The following is a 21,331-nucleotide window of genomic DNA, read 5'->3' as shown; positions in this document are numbered from 1 at the left end:
CAACCAGGTGCTGTGTCATTGGCTACCTGCCAGGGAACCCCATCTCCACCTCCCTGGGCTTCCTGCACACAAGTCGCCGCGACGACGGGAGTTGGAGTCCCTCCGCCACCGGGAGACACTCGGCCTGCGTCAGACAGCGGTAAGTGTTCCGAACTCAGCGAGCACCACGCCATACACATCGCAGGAGAAGGCGAATTAGCTTCCACCATCAGGGCGCTAGTCCACTAGCTGACTCGCCCTGCCGGATCGACTAACTCACGGACAATCCAATCAGCTAGCCTCCACAAAGACGCCTTTTTCTGCTGTATTAGCCCCCTAGGTACACAAGTAGATCTAGAGATAAAACAGAAAATATGGGTTAACAATTACGTGGATATATGGTCGCTATTACCGGCAGACCAGTCTGTAGATAAGGAGAGGGGGACAGGGTACGAAAGAAACAGACCAAAAGTAGCCCAAACAATGAACAACTGGCTCCAGGCCTTCGCAGTCCTAGGCTGCATCATGGGTCAGAAGCACCCGGAACGATGTTCCGAGCTATTCATCTACCAGGACCTTGTATATAACTCATAAAAGTCTCACGGCGGTTCAGCATGGAAGCGGTAGGACGAAGAATTCCGCAGGCGGCTGGCGATGCAACCGGACCTCGGCTGGGGCGTAAAAGCGACGGACATTTGGTTAAGACTCATGCTATCCCAAAAACAGCCCCCCTTTTCGTCATCGGCCACTAATTACCCAGCCACCGCAGGCCAAAATTCAGTGGTCGTACGGAGACCAGGGGCCTGCTTGCTGTATAACGAGGGGTACTGCCGCTTCCATGGGGCCTGTAAATATAAGCACGACTGCTCCGCCTGCGGAGGAGGACACCCTGCAGCAAGATGTACACGCCAAGCACCTACAAGGCATAACCCCGGTGAACGTAACCGCAATGGCCCCCTGGCTAAGCCTCTACCCCGATAGAGAGGCAGCGCAGCACCTTGAGCACGGTTTCAAAATCGGTTTCTTTGTCCCTTTTAATTTTAGTCGCGCTCCAACATCGGCGAATAACCTGAAATCCGCTCGCGAATTCCCCGAGATCTTACGGCAAAAAATTGAGAAGGAAGTAGAACTAGGCAGGATGGCGGGCCCATATACATCGCTGCCATTCACAAATTTCAGAATCTCACCCCTAGGTATCGTCCCCAAAAAAGAACCGGGAAAATATCGGTTAATACATCACCTCTTATACCCCAAAGGCAACTCGGTTAACGACGCAACACTCCCAGAAGAAGCGTCCGTAACCTATGCTTCATTTGACAGGGCAGTCGAACTCGTGCTATCAGCTGGGCCCGGCGCCCTGCTGGCAAAATCGGACATAGAGTCAGCATTCCGCCTACTACCCGTTCACCCCGAGTGCTTCCACCTCTTAGGTTGTAAGGTGGACCAGCTCTTTTACTTTGACAGGTGCCTACCGATGGGCTGCTCCATCTCCTGTCACTATTTCGAACTTTTCAGTACCTTCCTGGACTGGGTAGTACGTTACGAAACCGGCAGCAATTCCACGGTTTACCACCTCGACGATTTTTTGTTCGTTGGACCAAAAGACTCCAAACTTTGCTCCTTCCTCCTCCAAAAATTTAAGTTCCTAACCAGTCATTTCGGTGTACCGCTCTCTACCGAAAAAACAGTCGGCCCGTGCAATGTGCTGCCTTTCCTCTGCATCGAAATAGATACCAACGCAATGGTTTTTAGATTGCCAGAGGATAAATTGCAAAGAACTCGGCAAATGGCAGAAGATTTCTACGGAGTTAAAAAAGTCACCCTCCATCAGATGCAATCCCTGCTAGGATTACTCAATTTCGCTTGCCGCGTAATGCCGGCGGGCAGAGCCTTTTCACGCCGTTTATCGCTGGCAACGAAAGGCATCTCCCAGCCAGGCCATAGAATTAGGCTCACTCGCACACTGAAGGAAGACTTTCTAGTCTGGAAATCATTCCTAGATTCCTACAACGGACATACCTGCGTCATGGCTCGAGAAACGCTAAGCAAAGATTTAGGACTAGCAGCAGGAGGAACTCTCAGAGGCGGTTTTGTGGCAATCTACCAAGACCAGTGGTGCAAAGGCAGCTGGCCAGCACTATAGATCACAGCCGGCTGGGGCCGCGACCCAGAACTGCTAGAAGTCTTCGCAATAGCGGCAGCAGTCGAGCTCTGGGGCGCACAACTAGAGAACAGAAACATCAGATTCTTAACAAAACACCCCGGCACGGCAAAGAGCTTAAACAGCATGGCCTCTGCATCCCCACCTTTACTCTCCTGCGCCACCTAGCATTACTATGCTTAAACACAACATCTGGTGTCGCGCCACAGTAACGTCGGCGGTCGACGATAACCTTGTTGACTCTTTGTTATTTTCCGATTGGCAGGCCTTCAAAGCTCTCCTACCCAACGCGCAACCATCGGGCGTCCAGCACTCCTTTTGGACACAGTAGCCAATCAATGATGCCATTGATCCGTGCATCGGTTACTCCAGCTACCTGGCAGGGTTACGGTAAGGCGTGGCACGAGTGGTGCTCTTTAATTAACGGAAGATCGGTCGATAGGTGCGATCGGGCAAGATGTGAGGTGCTGGTCGACCTCTTGAATCTGCTCAAAGAGGCGCATCAGGAACGTCGGTGCAGCGTCATCTTTCGGGAATAGCCTTTTTCTTCCAGCTAATGGGGTGGGCGGACGTGACAAAATATTTTTTCATCAGACAAGCCGTTAAAGGCTGGAAGAGACTCCAGCCTAGTCAGGAGTGTCGGCGCCCCATTTCTTTAAGGCTTTTGCACAATATTATCGCAATTTCCCCATCGGTGTGCAAGTCCCAATATGAGTCATTCCTATTATCAGCTGCGTTCGCCATCGCCCTTTTTGGAGCTCTTCTTATTAGCGAGCTCGTGCCGCGGTCTAAAACTTCGTTAGAAGGCGGCCTAATCAACGAAGACCTCGTTGTATGCAGCGACGCACTGCGCATTAGGGTGCGCAAATCCAAATGCGACCCCACGGGTAGAGGGACGTGGGTCCTCGTCAAGTCAGAGGTTGGTTCCGTATGCCCACTTAGCATAGTCAGACGTTACACGGCAGTAAGATACGCAAGTAGATTCTGTCACATACAGACGGGTCCCCCCTTACTAAATACCAGTTTCACACAATTTTCAATCGGTGTCTCGAGGCAGTTGGCGTCGACCCCTCGGAATACGGCACACATTCCTTCCGAATAGGGGCCGCTACCGAAGCAGCTAAGGCCGGGATTCCAGAGGCCGAAGTGCAGCGATTGGGCCGATGGAAATCCGCATGCTTCGCCAGATACATAAGACCCGACTTGCTCAAGTAACAAATCGTGTCTCTTTCAGGCGTCCAAAAACCAGTAGTTTGGGTGGTCGGACACTTGTACGTCCACTGGGCTAAGAAAAGGGCCGAACATCGGCCGGACGGCGTGAATTTAGGCTTCCGGAACGTAGAGGTCAACTGGAGAGGGATAAGAGGGCTACAATGGCAAAAGATCTTCCCAGAAGTAGTCGGCATCGCTAAGAGGGCTAAAGCACCAGTGATACTAGTCTTGCACGCTGGCGGAAACGACCTGGGTAAACGGAGATGTGTCAAGCTCAGTTCAACGATGACGGCTGACCGAGCGTTTTTTCTATCTGCTACCGGATATAATATTGGTATGGTCGGAGATAGTGCCACGAGTTGTCTGGCACGGAGCCAAGGACCCAAAAGCCATAGAACGATCAAGAAGAAAGGTCAACCTGAGAGTGGCAAGATTCGTAAAGGGAAAATATGGCATCGTAGTTTGCCACCACCAACTGGAAGGCGACAACTCAGGGTTACTAAGGTCCGATGGCATTCACCTCACGGACATTGGGCTCGACATATTTTTGTCAGGTCCGCAGGATGGAATCGAACAGGCCCTGATGCTGATGGGTGGGGGTCGGCGTCACGTGTAGGTAGTACACCTGATCCTCCATGGCGGAATTTGAGGGGGGGGGGGCAAAGGTTCCTAGCCACTCATTGGCTGCCCGCCTGTCCGTCACAGACTGGGCCTCCGGCGGTGAGCATGTTGCGAGACGTAATTGCCACTCCCCGCTTATCAAATTAATAAACTGTGACCGGCCTGTTACAACCCATGTAGGCCTGTTTTGCGTTGTCATTTCGGGATTGGTGGGAGGGGGGAAGGCACCGTTTACGACACACGGGTCTCCACAGTCTTATTCATTACTACAGGTAAGAGTACAGGACACGATCTGCCCTATGGTAACACGTATCAGCAGCCGTCACCAGACTTAATTCTGTTCAATATTAAGTGATAAATATAAACTCAAAAGTAAAATCAAGCTCAGGCTCTTGGTGCGGCCTCCACAACCATCCGAGTTTACCAATAACATTCTTATATGACGGCATCAAATATACTTCACATAATTTCCCTTAAAAACACATTATAGTTTTATTAAAAATTATTTAACTATCGGCAACACACAAAATGACAACAAAATAAAATTAAAATAAGATAGGTAGGTAATGAGTAATAAACCAGTCCCAAAAAACTGAAAATCTACCTAATCCGCAGAGGTTGGCACACTAATCAAGATGCAATTGTTGGCCCCGCTCCCGGACCTACAGTTAGGTCCATATATATTTGGACAGAGACAACATTTTTCTAATTTTGGTTCTAGACATTACCACAATGAATTCTAAACAAAACAATTCAGATGCAGTTGAAGTTCAGACTTTCAGCTTTCATTTGAGGGTATCCACATTAACATTGGATGAAGGGTTTAGGAGTTTCAGCTCCTTAACATGTGCCACCCTGTTTTTAAAGGGACCAAAAGTAATTGGACAATTGACTCCAAGGCTATTTCATGGACAGGTGTGGGCAATCCCTTCGTTATGTCATTCTCAATTAAGCAGATAAAAGGCCTGGAGTTGATTTGAGGTGTGATGCTTGCATTTGGAAGGTTTTGCTGTGAAGGAAACATGCGGTCAAAGGAGCTCTCTATGCAGGTGAAACAAGCCATCCTTAACCCCTTCCTGACATCAGACGTACTATCCCGTCCATGGGACCCGGGCCCCTATGCCCATGGACGGGATAGTACGTCTAGTGCGATCAGCGGGCCCACGTGGTGAGCGCCGCTGATCGCGGCTGGGTGTCAGCTGATTATCACAGCTGACACCCGGCACTATGTGTCAGGGGCGGTCACGGACCGCCCCCGACACGTTAACCCCTTGCACACCGCGATCAAACATGATCGCGGTGTACCGGGAGTTAAAGGGAAGCATCGGCAGGGAGGGGGCTCCCTCCGTGCTTCCCTGAGCCCCCCACGGCAGCGCAATGTGCAGCGCTGCTGCGGGGGACTCCTTTCCTCCAGGCCCCCGGATCCAAGATGGCGACAGGGGCCTTCGGGGGCCTGGAGGAAGCTGGCTTCCTCAGTGCCTGCAAAGCGCAGGCATGAGGAAGCCTTGTGCACTGCCTGTGACAGATTGCTGATCTGTCACAGTGATCTGTGATGTGACAGATCAGCGATCTGTCACAGGACAGTGATGTCCCACCTGGGACTATGTAATAAAGTTAAAAAAAAAATAAAAAAAAAGTGTTAAAATAATTTTAAAAAAATCTCCAAATAAATTAGTAAAAAAAAAAAATAAAAAATATTCCCCCAATAAATTCATTTTTTGAAAATAAAAAAAACCCAAAACAATAAAAGTACACATATTAGGTATCGCCGCGTCCGTAACGACCCGCCCTATAAAACTGTCCCATTAGTTAACCCCTTTAGCGAACCCCTTAAAAAATAAAAATAAAAAACGAAGCAAAAAATAATGATTTATTATCATACCGCCAAACAAAAAGTGGAATAACGCGCAATCCAAAAGACGCATATAAATATCCATGGTACCGCTGAAAACGTCATCTTGTCCCGCAAAAAACGAGCCGCCACACAGCATCAGCGAAAAAATAAAAAAAAGTTATAGCTCGCAGAATAAAGCGATGCAAAAATAATTATTTTTTATATAAAATAGTTTTCATTGCATAAAACCGACAAAACATAAAAAAACGACCTAAATGAGGTATCGCTGTAACCGTACTGACCCGAAGAATAAAACCGCTTTATCAATTTTACCGCACGCGGAACGGTGTAAACGCACTCCCCCAAAAGAAATTCATGAAACGCTGGTTTTTGTTCATTCTGCGTCCCAAAAATCAGAATAAAAAGCGATCAAAAAATGTCACGTGCCCGAAAATGGTACCGATAAAAACGTCAACTTGTCCCGCAAAAAATAAGACCTCACATGACTCGGTGGGTCAAAATACGGAAAAATTATAGCTCTCAATATGTGGTGATGCAAAAACTATTTTTACAATAAAAAGTGTCTTTTAGCGTGCGACAGCTGCCAAACATAAAAACCGCCATAAATAGTAAATCAAACCCCCCGTTATCACCCCCTTAGTTAGGGAAAAATAATAAAATTAAAAAAATGTATTTATTTCCATTTTTCCATTAGGGCTAGGATTAGGGCTAGGGTTAGGGCTAGGGCTTGGGTTAGGGCTGAGATTAGGGTTAGGGGTGTGTTGGGGTTCGGGTTGGAGTTAGAATTGGGGGTTTCCACTGTTTGGGCACATCAGGTGCTCTCCAAATGCAACATGGCGTTTGATCTCAATTCCAGCCAATTCTGAGTTGAAAAAGTCATATGGTGCTCCTTCCCTTCCAAGCTCTGCCTTGCGCCCAAACAGTGTTTTACCCCCACATGTAGGGTATCAGCCTACTCAGGACAAATTGCAAAACAATTTTTGGGGTCCAATTTCTCCTGTTACCCTTAGGAAAATAAAAAATTGGGGGCAAAAATATCATTTTTGTGGAAAAAAATGATTTTTTTATTTTCACGTCCGAGCGTTATAAACTTCTGTGAAGCACTTGGGGGTTCAAAGTGCTCACCACACATCTAGATAAGTTCCGTGGGGGGGTCTAGTGTCCAAAATGGGGTCACCTGTTGGGAGTTTCAATAGTTTAGGTACATCAGGGGCTCTCAAACGCACATGACACCCGCAGACCAATCCATCAAAGTCTGCATTCCAAAACGTCACTACTTCCCTTCTGAGCCCTGACGTGTGTCCATACAGTAGTTTTCTCCCACATATGGGGTGTCAGCTTACTCAGGACAAATTGGACAACAACTTTTGGGGTTCAATTTCTCCTGTTACCCTTGGGAAAATAAAAAAAATTGGGGAATAATTGATCATGTTTGTGGAAAAAATAAGATTTTTTTATTTTCATGCCCGGGCATTATAAACTTCTGTGAAGCCCTTGGGGGTTCAAAATGCTCACCTCACATCTAGATAAGTTCCTTAGGGGGTCTAGTTTTCAAAATGGGGTCATTTGTGGGGGGTTTCCACTGTTTAGGTACATTAGGGGTTTTCCAATCGCGACATGGTGTCCGATCTCAATTCCAGCCAAAAACGTCAAATGGCGCTGCTTCCCTTCCGAGCTCTGCCATGCGCCCAAATAGTGGTTTACCCCCACATGTGGGGTATCAGCGTACTCAGGACAAATTGCACAATAACTTTTAGGGTGCTGTTACCCTTGGAAAAATAAGAATTGAGGGTAAAAAGATCATTTTTGTGGAAAAAATATGATTTTTTAATTGTACGGCTTTATGTTATAAACTTCTGTGAAGCCCTTGGGGGTTCAAAGTTCTCACCACACATCTAGATAAGTTCCTTAGGGGGTCTAGTTTCCAAAATGGTGTCATTTGTGGGGGGTTTGCACTGTTTTGGTACATCAGGGGTTTTCCAATCGCGACATGATGTCCGATCTCAATTCCAGCCAAAAACGTCAAATGGCGCTGCTTCCCTTCCGAGCTCTGCCATGCGCCCAAATAGTGGTTTACCCCCACATGTGGGGTATCAACATACTCAGGACAAATTGCACAATAACTTTTAGGGTCCTGTTACCCTTGGGAAAATAAAAATTGGGGTGAAAAGATCATTTTTGTGGAAAAAATATGATTTTTTAATTGTACCGCTGTACGTTATAAACTTCTGTAAAGCCCTTGTGGGTTCAAAGTGCTCACCACATATCTAGATAAGTTCCTTGGGGGGGTCTAGTTTCCAAAATGGGGTCACTTGTAGGGGGTTTCCACTGTTTAGGTACATCAGGGACTCTCCAAACGTGACATGGCGTCCGATCTGAATTCCAGCCAATTTTCCATTGAAAAAGTCAAACGGCGCTCCTTCCATTCTGAGCTCTGCCATGCGCCGAAACAGTCGTTCCCCCCCACAAATCAGGTATCAGAGTACTCAGGACAAATTGCACAATAACTTTTGCAGTCCAATTTCTCCTGTTACCCTTGGTAAAATAAAAAAAAATTGAACCTGAAGTATTTTTTTTGTGAAAAAAAGTTAGATGTTCATTTTTTTTTAAATATTCAAAAAAATTCCTGTGACGCACCTAAAGGGTTAATAAACTTCTTGAATGTGGTTTTGAGCACCTTAAGGGGTGCAGTTTTTAGAATGGTGTCACTTTTGGGTATTTTCTATCATATAGACCCCTCAAAGTGGCTTCAAATGTGATGTGGTCCTAAAAATAAAATGGTGTTGTAAAAATGAGAAATCGCTGGTCAACTTTTAACCCTTATAACTTCCTAACAAAAAAAAATTTTGGTTCCAAAATTGTGCTGATGTAAAGTAAACATGTGGGAAATGTTAGTTATCAAGTTTTTTTGTGTGCCGTATCTCTGTGATTTAAGGGCATAAAAATTCAAAGTTGGAAAATTGCGAAATTTTCAAAATTTTTGCCAAATTTCCATTTTTTTCACAAATAAACGCAAGTTATTTGAATGAAATTTTACCACTAACATGAAGTACAATATGTCACGAGAAAACAATGTCAGAATCACCGGGATCCATAGAAGCGTTCCAGAGTTATGACCTCATAAAGGTACAGTGGTCAGAATTGTAAAAATTGGCCCGGTCATGAACGTGCAAACCACCCTTGGGGGTGAAGGGGTTAAGCTGCAAAAACAGAAAAAAACCCATCCGAGAAATTGCTACAACATTAGGAGTGGCAAAATCTACAGTTTGGTACATCCTGAGAAAGAAAGAAAGCACTGGTGAACTCATCAATGCACAAAGACCTGGGCACTCACGTTAGACAACAGTGGTGGATGATCGCAGAATAATCTCCATGGTGAAGAGAAACCCCTTCACAACAGCCAACCAAGTGACCAACACTCTCCAGGAGGTATCAATATCCAAATCTACCATAAAGAGAAGACTGCATGAAAGTAAATACAGAGCGTTCACTGCACGGTGCAAGCCGCTCATAAGCATCAAGAATCAAAAGGCTAGACTGGACTGTGCTAAAAAACATCTAAAAAAGCCAGCACAGTTCTGTAAGAACATTCTATGGAGAGATGAAACCAAGACAACCTCTACCAGAATGATGGAAAGAGAAAAGTATGGCGAAGGCGTGGTACAGCTCATGATCCAAAGCATACCACATCATCTGTAAAACACAGCGGAGGCAGTGTGATGGCTTGGGCATGCATGGCTGCCAGTGGCACTGGGTCACTAGTGTTTATTGATGATGTGACACAGGACAGAAGCAGCCGAATGAATTCCGAGGTATTCAGAGCCATACTGTGCGCTCAGATCCAGCCAAATGCAGCCACACTGATTGGTCGTCGTTTCATACTACAGATGGACAATGACCCAAAACATAAAGCCAAAGCAACCCAGGAGTTTATTAAAGCAGAGAAGTGGAATATTCTTGAATGGCCAAGTCAGTCACCTGATCTCAACCCAATTGAGCATGCATTTCACTTGTTAAAGACTAAACTTCAGACAGAAAGGCCCACAAACAAACATCAACTGAAAACCACCGCAGTGAAGGCCTGGCAGAGCATCAAAAAGGAGGAAACACAGCGTCTGGTGATGTCCATGAGTTCAAGTCTTCAGGCAGTCATTGCCAACAAAGGGTTTTCAACCAAGTACTAGAAATTAACATTTTATTTACAATTATTTAATCTGTCCAATTACTTTTGGTCCCTTTAAAAACAGGGTGGCACATGATAAGGAGCTGAAACTCCTAAACCCTTCATCCCATTTTAATGTGGATACCCTCAAATGAAAGCTGAAAGTCTGAACTTCAACTGCATCTGAATTGTTTTGTTTAAAATTCATTGTGGTAATGTCTAGAACCAAAATTAGAAAAATGTTGTCTCTGTCCAAATATATATTGACCTAACTGTATATAGAGTCCACCCAATAAACAATACTAAGGTGATGGATATGAGCCATCTACAGTGTAACAATAGGATTCCAGTGTGATCCAGCACCATGTGGGCACGGTTATACCGTAAGGGTATGTGCACACGTTGCGGATTGTGGTGCAGAATTTTCTGCGTGGAATCTGCATCTCTTGGCAGAACCCACAGGTCAAAATCAGCGCTTTTTTAATGCGGATTTATTGTGGATTTATTGCGGATTTTGTGCGGCTTTCCCCTGCGTTTTTACACCTGCGGATTCCTATAATGGAAGAGGTGTAAAAACGTTGTGGAATCCGCACAAAGAATTGACATGCTGCGGAAAATAAACCACTGCATTTCCGCGCTGATTTTTCCGCAGCATGTGCACAGCAAATTTGTTTCCCCATAGAATAACATTGTACTGTAAATCAGTAGGAAATCTGCAACGTGTGCACATGCCCTCAGGCTGCGTTCAGACGTCGCGTTTTTTTCACAGCAGTTTTAACACGTGTTTTTGCCGCAAAAAAAACAGCATCCCATGCATTCCTATGCCCACATAGGAATGCATTGTTCTGCTTACATTCCGCATGTGGCTGTGCCCACCATGCGAAAAGTAAGCAGAACATTTGCGGATGGTACCCATGGTCCGGAGGAGAGGAGACTGTCCTCTGGGCTGTGGGTACCATATCCCTGTAAAAAAAAAGAATAAAAAATTTCGGGTTATATTCACCTTCCGGCGTCCCGCACAGCCTTCCTGGGCCTCAGCGATGCTCCCGTTCTTAGTAATGCCTTGCGAGACCTTTGATGACGTCGCAGTCTCGCGATTACTGTAGCGGTCTCGCGAGGAATAGGGATCGCTACAGTATCGTGAGACCGCGAAGTCATCAAAGGTCTCGCAAGGCATTACTGGGAACGGGAGCATTGCTGAGGCCCGGGAAGGCTGTGCGGGACGCAGAAAGGTGAATATAACCCGATTTTTTATCGGGTTATTTTATCATTAGATCTTTTTACTACTGATGGTGCATAGGCGGCATCAGTAGTAAAAAGTTGGTCACACTCGTCATACACTGTGTTTGACGAGTGTGACCAACCGGTCAATCAGTTCTCCAAGCGATGCTACAGATCACATGGAGAACGCTAGCATTCTGCAAGCTAATTACGCTTGCAAATTGCTAGTTTTTCCGCTGGAAAATCACGGGAATTTATAATGCGATTTTCCCGCAGAATGGAATTCCGGAATTCCCGTGGAAGTTATAGCGGGAATTCCGCAGCGTGTGCACATAGCCTAAAGGCCCCGTTACATTTAGCGATGCACCAGCGATCCCGACCACGATATGACCCGGTCAGGATCGCTGGTGCATCGCTAAATTGTCGCTAGTGAGCTGCCACACAGGCAGATCTCACCAGCGATGCAGCAGCGGTTGGCAGTCGTACTCACCTGTCAGAAGCGGTGAGGGTGACAGTCTTCCGCCTGCGTCCATGGCTCGCTCGTCGGCGCCAGGAGGAAGTCAACGACGAGAAATGGACCAGGCCGATCTCGCGCGATCAGCAATAGCCAGCGGGGGGCCGGTCGGAGGTGAGTGTCACATGTAGCGAGATCGTTAGTGATATCGCTGCTGCGTCAAAAAATCCGTGACGCTTTAGCGATATCGCTATGTGTAAAGGGCCCTTAAGTCAGGCTTTGCCATGAGAACATTGTGAGATTAGACAGTTGGGACCAACCTTATAGAAAAAGGAAAAGCAGCAGGAGCTCCCCACAAGCGGCATCAAAACCACCTCACGAAGCACTGCTCCTTCACTCCACACAAACATGTCTGATACACACTTCGCTGCTGCGCGGATTGTTTCCACGTTTCCCCTGGTTTGGTATAAGGGTCATCAGGAGATCATGATGAAGGACGCTCCCATGTGGAGTCATATCCTGCTCGGAGGTGTTAGGTAGGTGACATGTGCTGCGTCTAGAGTGTCGCCAATATCTGACCGTGTGCACAGACCCTTAAAGATCTATCACTAACCTGATTAGGTTGGATCACTTATCGGGGACGTCTTCACATTGCAGGAAGGGGTTTCTAGATTGAATTTTAATTTTATTGTGTAAAATTAAAAATTGTGTAAGTCCACAACAGTTACAGTATTTCATGTGACTCATTGGGGAAGTTAATTGCCCCCCAACCCAGGGTCTGGGGTGTATTGTCCGCACCGGACACAATGTTTTTGGCCCGTGGTGTCCGCACCGGACACAATGTTTTTGGCCCGTGGTGTCCGCACCGGACACAATGTTTTTGGCCCGTGGTGTCCGCACACGGACACAATGTTTTTGGCCCGTGGTGTCTGCACCGGACACAATGTTTTCGGCCCGTGGTGTCCGCACCGGACACAATGTTTTTGGCCCGTGGTGTCCGCACCGGACACAATGTTTTTGGCCCGTGGTGTCCGCACCGGACACAATGTTTTTGGCCCGTGGTGTCCGCACCGGACACAATGTTTTTGGCCCGTGGTGTCTGCACACGGACACAATGTTTTTGGCCCGTGGTGTCTGCATCGGACACAATGTTTTTGGCCCGTGGTGTCCGCACCGGACACAATGTTTTTGGCCCGTGGTGTCTGCACCGGACACAATGTTTTTGGCCCGTGGTGTCTGCACACGGACACAATGTTTTTGGCCCGTGGTGTCTGCACACGGACACAATGTTTTTGGCCCGTGGTGTCCGCACCGGACACAATGTTTTTGGCCCGTGGTGTCTGCACCGGACACAATGTTTTCGGCCCGTGGTGTCCGCACCGGACACAATGTTTTTGGCCCGTGGTGTCCGCACCGGACACAATGTTTTTGGCCCGTGGTGTCTGCACCGGACACAATGTTTTCGGCCCGTGGTGTCCGCACCGGACACAATGTTTTCGGCCCGTGGTGTCCGCACCGGACACAATGTTTTTGGCCCGTGGTGTCTGCACCGGACACAATGTTTTCGGCCCGTGGTGTCCGCATCGGACACAATTTATCAGGCCCGTGGTGTCCGCACCGGACACAATGTATCAGTCGGGGGATTGTCTGCACTGGAGACAACAGTAACAAGCCCTCAGCTGTGAGCTGCATTAGGACAGGTTGGATTTTCGGCCCCCCGTTCAGGGTCGGCACCTGTTGGCGAGGTTTGGCACAGCGCTGGCCCAAGTGTTGCGGCACGGAGACATGGTGTCGTGCTCGGCTCGCTCTGTCCCTGTGGATGGGATGTTGCCGGGCAGGGATGGAGAAGCTCCATGTTACTAGGCAACAGGGATGCTGAGGACATGGAAAAACTTAACCCTGCGTGTGCTGTAGAGGTGCTACCGCCAGAGATGCCCCGCCGGGCGTCCATCACAGCAGTGTGGATCTAATGGGTTTATAACGATGGTGGGTGATGTCCCCGGGGGCTGCATTATCTATTTAGGACACCGATTGCAGCATGTGATGAGCGTCCTGGGAGCTGACAGCGGGGGGCGGCGGCGTGGGCGATGACTGCACGCTGGGGACTTAAAAGAGAACATCAGGACAGTCATAAGTGGCAGCCACCAGTAATGATTGGAACAGACAGCAGGGGGCGCTGTGCAGAGCTACGTATGGACCATGTGCCGTCCACAATCACCCCTCATGTGTCTGCGTCACAGGCTGCTGCAGGAGGGAAATGTGGCCCCCCGCACCTCCTGGGCCCCAGGATGCACCATCGGTATCTTGGCCCCTGAGCCGGTCGTGCAGTTATTAGGACTTAGGGGCAGTTGTATCCATAAAATCCCAGAAGGAACAACAGAGGAACGGGACAAACTAGAAGTCTAAGAAGAGATCCGGGGTCGGTGTTGGGACCTATTCTCTTCATCATATTTATTAATGATCTGGTAGAAGGTTTGCACAGTAAAATATCAATATTTGCAGATGATACAAAACTATGTAAAGCAGTTAGTACAAGAGAAGATAGTATTCTGCTACAGATGGATCTGGATGAGTTGGAAACTTGGGCTGAAAGGTGGCAGATGAGATATAACAATGATAAATGTAAGGTTACACACATGGGAAGAAGGAATCAATATCACCATTACACACTGAACGGTAAACCACTGGGTAAATCTGACATGGAGAAGGACTTGGGGATCCTAGTTACTGATAAACTTACCTGGAGCAGCCAGTGCCAGGCAGCGGCTGCCAAGGCAAACAGGATCATGGGGTGCATTAAAAGAGGTCTGGATACACATGATGAGAGCATTATACTGCCTCTGTACAAATCCCTGGTTAGACCGCACAAGGAGTACTGTGTACAGTTTATGGCACCGGTGCTCAGGAAGGATATAATGGAACTAGAGCGAGTACAAAGGAGGGCAACAAAATTAATAAAGGGGATGGGGAACTACAATACCCAGAGAGATTAGCAAAATTAGGATTATTTAGTCTAGAAAAAAGACGACTAAGGGGCGACCTAATAACCATGTATAAGTATATAAGGGGATAATACAAATATCTCTCAGAGGATCTGTTTATACCAAGGAAGGTGACGGTCACAAGGAGGCATTCTCTGCGTCTGGAGGAGAGAAGGTTTTTCCACCAACATAGAAGAGGATTCTTTACTGTTAGGGCAGTGAGAATCTGGAATTCCCTGCCTGAGGAGGTGGTGATGGCGAACTCAGTCGAAGGGTTCAAGAGAGGCCTGGATGTCTTCCTGGAGCGTAACAATATTGTATCTTACAGTGATTAGGTTCTTTAGAAGGACGTAGATCTGGGGATTTATTCTGACAGGATATAGGGTGAACTGGACGGACACAGGGCTTTTTGCGTCCTAACTATGTTATAATCCTCCAGGAGAAGTAAAAGCATTTGCTACAGCAGACTTGTCCGGAGAGGGGACCGACGTTCTGGAGGGGCCGCACACATCGGTGGTCCCAGATCCTCGCTCGTTATTCTCCAGAGTTGTGCTGGCGTCCTCGATGTCACATGACCCCGTGTGTCCATCAATGGCCTCTGCTTTCTATTCCTCTCACAACCTTGAGCAAATACAGACAAGCCCTGGAGAATTAACCCCCGCTATTCCTATTAACCTTTCAGCTCCCACAGCGCAGATACGTCCCACGGTGACTATGAACGTTATATTACACCGCGGCTCACAGCTCCCATCCTCCGACCAGGGTAGTTGGCCATCCTGCATCATACATTCCCCAGTATCACAGTCGCCATGTGGCCCTGGGTCGGGGTCACAGAACAGATTGCAGATAGTATGGAGGGGGCAGGGGACAATGTGGCCCTACACGAGAGGGGCTCGATGAGGAGATCACTGCTACAAATGGCATGACAGATGATGCATCAGCTTCTGCTTACACCTGTGGGGCCTCCACATACTACAAAGGGTTAACTCTACATCTCCTCCAGGCAGGACGGGAATCCGGGATGGAGTCCGGGAAAATTATTGGCCAGAAGTGATAGCAAGAAAAGTTATAACTGCACTGCAGGCAGCATAGTGACGGACCACACTACACCCCCCCCAAATAGTGCACGGACCACACTGCACACACCACACCCCCAAATAGTGCACGGACCACACTGCACCCCCAAATAGTGCACGGACCACACTGCACCCCCAAATAGTGCACGGACCACACTGCACACACCACACTGCACCCCCAAATAGTGCACGGACCACACTACACCCCCCCCAAATAGTGCACGGACCACACTGCACACACCACACTGCACCCCCAAATAGTGCACGGACCACACTGCACCCCCAAATAGTGCACGGACCACACTGCACCCCCAAATAGTGCACGGACCACACTGCACACACCACACTGCACCCCCAAATAGTGCACGGACCACACTGCACCCCCAAATAGTGCAGGGACCACACTGCACCCCCAAATAGTGCACGGACCACACTGCACACACCACACTGCACCCCCAAATAGTGCACGGACCACACTGCACCCCCAAATAGTGCACGGACCACACTGCACACACCACACTGCACCCCCAAATAGTGCACGGACCACACTGCACCCCCAAATAGTGCACGGACCACACTGCACCCCCAAATAGTGCACGGACCACACTGCACCCCCAAATAGTGCACGGACCACACTGCACCCCCAAATAGTGCACGGACCACACTGCACCCCCAAATAGTGAACGCACCACACTGCACACCATGCCATCACATGTTGCACCCCCAAATAGTGGCACACCACATAGTGCACATCCCACACTGCACTGCCAAATAGTGCACGCTCCATAGTACACACCCTGACACCTCACACGGCACCCTAAATATTGCACCCCCGACATACTGCACACCCCACAATGGGCTTTATGATGTTAACAGCATCCCCGAGCAGTGATTATGCTGCCATCTATAATGCATGTAGCTCTATATGGGGGGTGTGAGAAAATGCGCCGTACTGCATAATTCATTGCTGATGGAGACATAGACATATCATAATGCAGAAAATACACCGCAAGGTCCATGATTCTCCGCTATGGGGGATCTGCGGTGATGCGCCGTCATTGGGGGGGATCTGCGGGTGTCGCGCCATCATTGGGGGATCTGCGGGTGACACGCCGTTATTGGGGGGATCTGCGGGTGACGCGCCGTCATTGGGGGGATCTGCGGGTGACACGCCGCCATGGAGGGGGGGGGATCTGCGGGTGACACGCCGCCATGGAGGGGGGGGATCTGCGGGTGACACGCCGCCATGGAGGGGGGGGATCTGCGGGTGACGTGCCATCATTGGGGGGATCTGCGGGTGACGCGCCGTCATTGGGGGGATCTGCGGGTGACGCGCCGTCATTGGGGGGGGATCTGCGGGTGACACGCCGCCATGGAGGGGGGGGGGATCTGCGGGTGACACGCCGCCATGGAGGGGGGGGGGGGGGATCTGCGGGTGACGTGCCGTCATTGGGGGGGATCTGCGGGTGACACGCCGCCATGGAGGGGGGGGGGATCTGCGGGTGACGCGCCGCCATGGGGGTAATGGGAACCCCTCTCCTACAGTGCAACTTTTAAAACTACCGCCCCAGTGATTGGTCGGCTTGGGAGTTTCGGAGACATCCATTGCTGTTCCTACAGATGAGAGAACATTTCCCTCTCCCCCGGCTCTGGCTGCCGTCCATTACTGTCAGGTGCAGTGGGAGCGGCGCCAGATCACCGACATATTACGTGACAGAACCGGTCCGTCCAGTCTGAATATGGTGGAGAGTATAATGTCCTGATCTGGACACAAGATCCCCCTCCATCAGGAGCCACCAACCGGAGGCAGAGGAAGGAAGATACTGTATCCGAGTGATGTGTGATACTGAATGCTGAGCCGTGTATCTAATCCTCTCCTGTGTGATACTGACTGCTGAGCCGTGTATCTAATCCTCTCCTGTGTGATACTGACTGCTGAGCCGTGTATCTAATCCTATCCTGTGTGATACTGACTGCTGAGCTGTGTATCTAATCTTCTCCTGTGTGATACTGACTGCTGAGCTGTGCATCTAATCCTATCCTGTGTGATACTGACTGCTGAGCCGTGTATCTAATCCTATCCTGTGTGATACTGACTGCTGAGCCGTGTATCTAATCCTATCCTGTGTGATACTGACTGCTGAGCCGTGTATCTAATCCTATCCTGTGTGATACTGACTGCTGAGCCGTGTATCTAATCCTATCCTGTGTGATACTGACTGCTGAGCCGTGTATCTAATCCTATCCTGTGTGATACTGACTGCTGAGCCGTGTATCTAATCGTATCCTGTGTGATACTGACTGCTGAGCTGTGTATCTAATCGTATCCTGTGGTGCTGGCCGTTGCATGATTACGTGGCGTGAATGGTGCAGACTTGCTGATACTTGTAGTCCCCCCGGCTGGCCACACGCTCCGTGGTGTGATCCCCGTGTGACAGCGTCTCAGTGAGGACAGATTGTTATTTCCAGCAGATCCTCCCATGCAGGTTTCTCCAGATCCAAAAATACTCCACAATCTGCTCCCACCGTGTCCTGGTGGGCTGAGGCGGGTTCATCCTCCCCGCTGGAATCACAGCCACAATGCAGCTATTGAGACCACCAGACAGCCTACATCACACTATATACAGTACGTTTACATATATATTTAATATATATTCCCTATTAAGCTATTTATCTCATGGATTGTTCCTGTGAGCAGTCCCCCATACTCTACACTGCTGCTTTGCTCCATACCTGCACAGTTATACATCACCGACTTCAACTTAGCTGCATTGTCTATTGGGAGTCTGAGGTCATCTGAAATCCACCTGATCACAGGCTGCTGCTCTGCCCGCCCCCATCTCTACACCGCCCCCGCCCCCATGCTGTACATTACCTCAATACCCTACACTGCCCCCATGCTCTACATTACCCCAACACCCTACACCGCCGGTCATAACATGCAAATCAGATGGAAGACACGTAGGCATTACAATAACTGGCTGCTGAGAGGGCCTGAAGGACCCTTCACCTCTGATGAACCAGAGAGACCCTGTCTGACCTGGCCAAGCCCCATTACTAACACCTAGTCCAGATCCTAAGCCAACCTTTAGTAGTCCAGTCTATCATATGGAACAGTCCTAAAGCCCAGTTCTAGTCACCCACCACTAATGGTCAATTGTTCAGGCCAAGCTCTAATAGTCTAACACGAATACAAGGTCACACTAAAGCAACCTAATATATGGACCAGTCCTTACGCCAAGCTCTAGGAGTCCACCACCAATATATGGTCCAGTCCTAAGGCCAAGCTCTAGGAGTCCACCACCAATATATGGTCCAGTCCTTAGGCCAAGCTCTAGGAGTCCACCACTAATATATGGTCCAGTCCTTAGGCCAAGTTCTAGGAGTCCACCACCAATATATGGTCCAGCGCTAAGGCCAAGCTCTAGGAGCACACCACCAATATATGGTCCAGGTCTAAGCCCAAGCACTAGGAGTCCACCACCAATATATGGTCCAGTCCTAAGGCCAAGCTCTAGGAGTCCACCACCAATATACGGTCCAGTCCTAAGGCCAAGCTCTAGGAGTCCACCACCAATATATGGTCCAGTCCTAAGGCCAAGCTCTAGGAGTCCACCACCAATATATGGTCCAGTCCTAAGGCCAAGCTCTAGGAGCACACCACCAATATATGGTCCAGGTCTAAGGCCAAGCGCTAGGAGCCCATCACTAATATATGGTCCAGTCCTTAGGCCAAGCTCTAGGAGTCCACCACCAATATATGGTCCACTCCTAAGGCCAAGCTCTAGAAGTCCACCGCCAATATATGGTGCAGTCCTTAGGCCAAGCTCTAGGAGTCCACCACCAATATACGGTCCAGTCCTAAGGCCAAGCTCTTGGAGTCCACCACCAATATATGGTCCAGTCCTAAGACCAAGCTCTAGGAGTCCACCGCCAATATATGGTGCAGTCCTTAGGCCAAGCTCTAGGATTCCACCACCAATATATAGTCCAGTCCTAAGGCCAAGCTCCAGGAGTACACCACCAATATATGGACCAGTCCTTAGGCCAAGCTCTAGGAGTCTACCGCCAATATATGGTGCAGTCCTTAGGCCAAGTTCTAGTCCACCACCAATATACGGTCCAGTCCTAAGGCCAAGCTCTAGGAGTCCACCACCAATACATGGTCCAGTCCTAAGGCCGAGCACTAGGAGTCAAGCATGGATATTTGGCCTCTCCTTAGATCTAGCACTTGCCCCAAACCTGCCCTCGGTCCAGAGCTCCACAGGTAGCAATTTCAGGGGTGGAGGACAAGTTATTGGAAAATTTCTTCTTAAGAAGTTACAGAACCGGTTTGTCTTGGTCTTATCCGGCTCGGCCAAAACACACAGGAAACACATGTACCGCGCACTTTCACCAAACACGGAAAGTGGTGACTAAGAGGACAGGACACCTGACAGGTGAACATGGTTTACCTCCTTCCTAGGCCGCCATTACCACTTAATAACTGGTCACACCAGTGCAGTCACTGGTTATTGATATTTAAAGGGACAGTACACCTGCAGCAGATCTCACCGCCAACAGCTGCGCAGGTGAATACAACCTACGACTTTAATACCGCCATCTTTAGAAGCCCCCAGTAAACTGCTTCCAGTCACGGCTCTAAATGGATTTAATAGAGAAATCTGCAGAGCTGAACTCGTGATCACCCAAGACTTTCCAGTCACTGAAAGCCAAGAGGTGCGGAGCGGACACCACCATACAGCCAGCGGCCCCTCTACAGGGCACATAGCTTGTAGTGCAGCTAATGACTGACAGGGGGCGCTGCGGCATCCAGATCAGGGAGTGGTGAGCTGGAAGTGTGTGAGTCATCACACGTCACTGCCACATCATGTAGGACCGATGTAATCACACACGAGGATGATGGGGGGGGGGGGGAGAGAGTCATTACACTGTTTGAGTGTGGAGCCCCCAGAGCAGGGGGTGTAGTGTACGGTGCGCGACACTCTGACATCACACGAGGTACCCAGCACACATGCCAAGAAGTGCTGCCAGGTCATGAGTGGCAAAGTGAGGAGCACAGCCAGTGCCATGAACGTGCCGCACACTCACATCATATATACACTCAGCTACACACAGCGCGGTCACACATCATACACCATTCTGCTACACACACACACACATCACACTGCTACATACATTCCTCACACATCAAACACCATACTGCTACATACACGTCATACATCATGCTAATATATACACTCATCACACATCATATACTTCACTTCATACTGATGCACAAATTATACCCATAAATAAACTACACATTGGCCACATATAACGCACATAATATGGATACACAGATCACACAGCTCCAGAAGTAAAGTGCCCACTTGTCACACTAATTACTTACCCACTGCTCATGCTGATCCATGGAGCCCCCACACACGGTACTGATACTAGAGGGTCGGCCCCAGGAGAGGACTACACACCACCCAGATCACACAGCTCCAGGAGCAATCTACAGCACCATCACACATCAGACCTATACTCACCATACTGGTACACTTACTCTTTATTTTTGGGTGGATCTCCACCTCCCCCCGTACACGGAGTCCTGTCCCAGAAGA

General features: G+C 48.9%; 1 protein-coding gene across 6 annotated transcripts in view; it reads right to left on the bottom strand.

Annotated features, from left to right (window-relative positions):
* The window catches only part of STARD10 (StAR related lipid transfer domain containing 10), an 87,328-nt gene that overhangs the window by 51,983 nt on the left and 14,014 nt on the right, over positions 1-21,331 (bottom strand). The window contains exon 1 of one of the 6 annotated variants that reach the window (XM_073548482.1): positions 21,115-21,150. The exons of the other annotated variants lie outside the window; for them this stretch is intronic. Within the exon in view, the coding sequence (XP_073404583.1) occupies positions 21,115-21,135 (21 nt within the window). The 5' untranslated portion in view covers positions 21,136-21,150. Of the gene's footprint in view, positions 1-21,114; positions 21,151-21,331 lie in introns of those variants that run through there. 6 annotated transcript variants of the gene reach the window in all.

Source organism: Dendrobates tinctorius, unplaced genomic scaffold (genome assembly GCF_039654945.1).
Source record: "Dendrobates tinctorius isolate UK_male_01 unplaced genomic scaffold, ASM3965494v1 ptg000157l, whole genome shotgun sequence".
Taxonomy (NCBI): Eukaryota; Metazoa; Chordata; class Amphibia; order Anura; family Dendrobatidae; genus Dendrobates; species Dendrobates tinctorius.
This window is presented reverse-complemented; position numbering and strand designations above follow the sequence as displayed.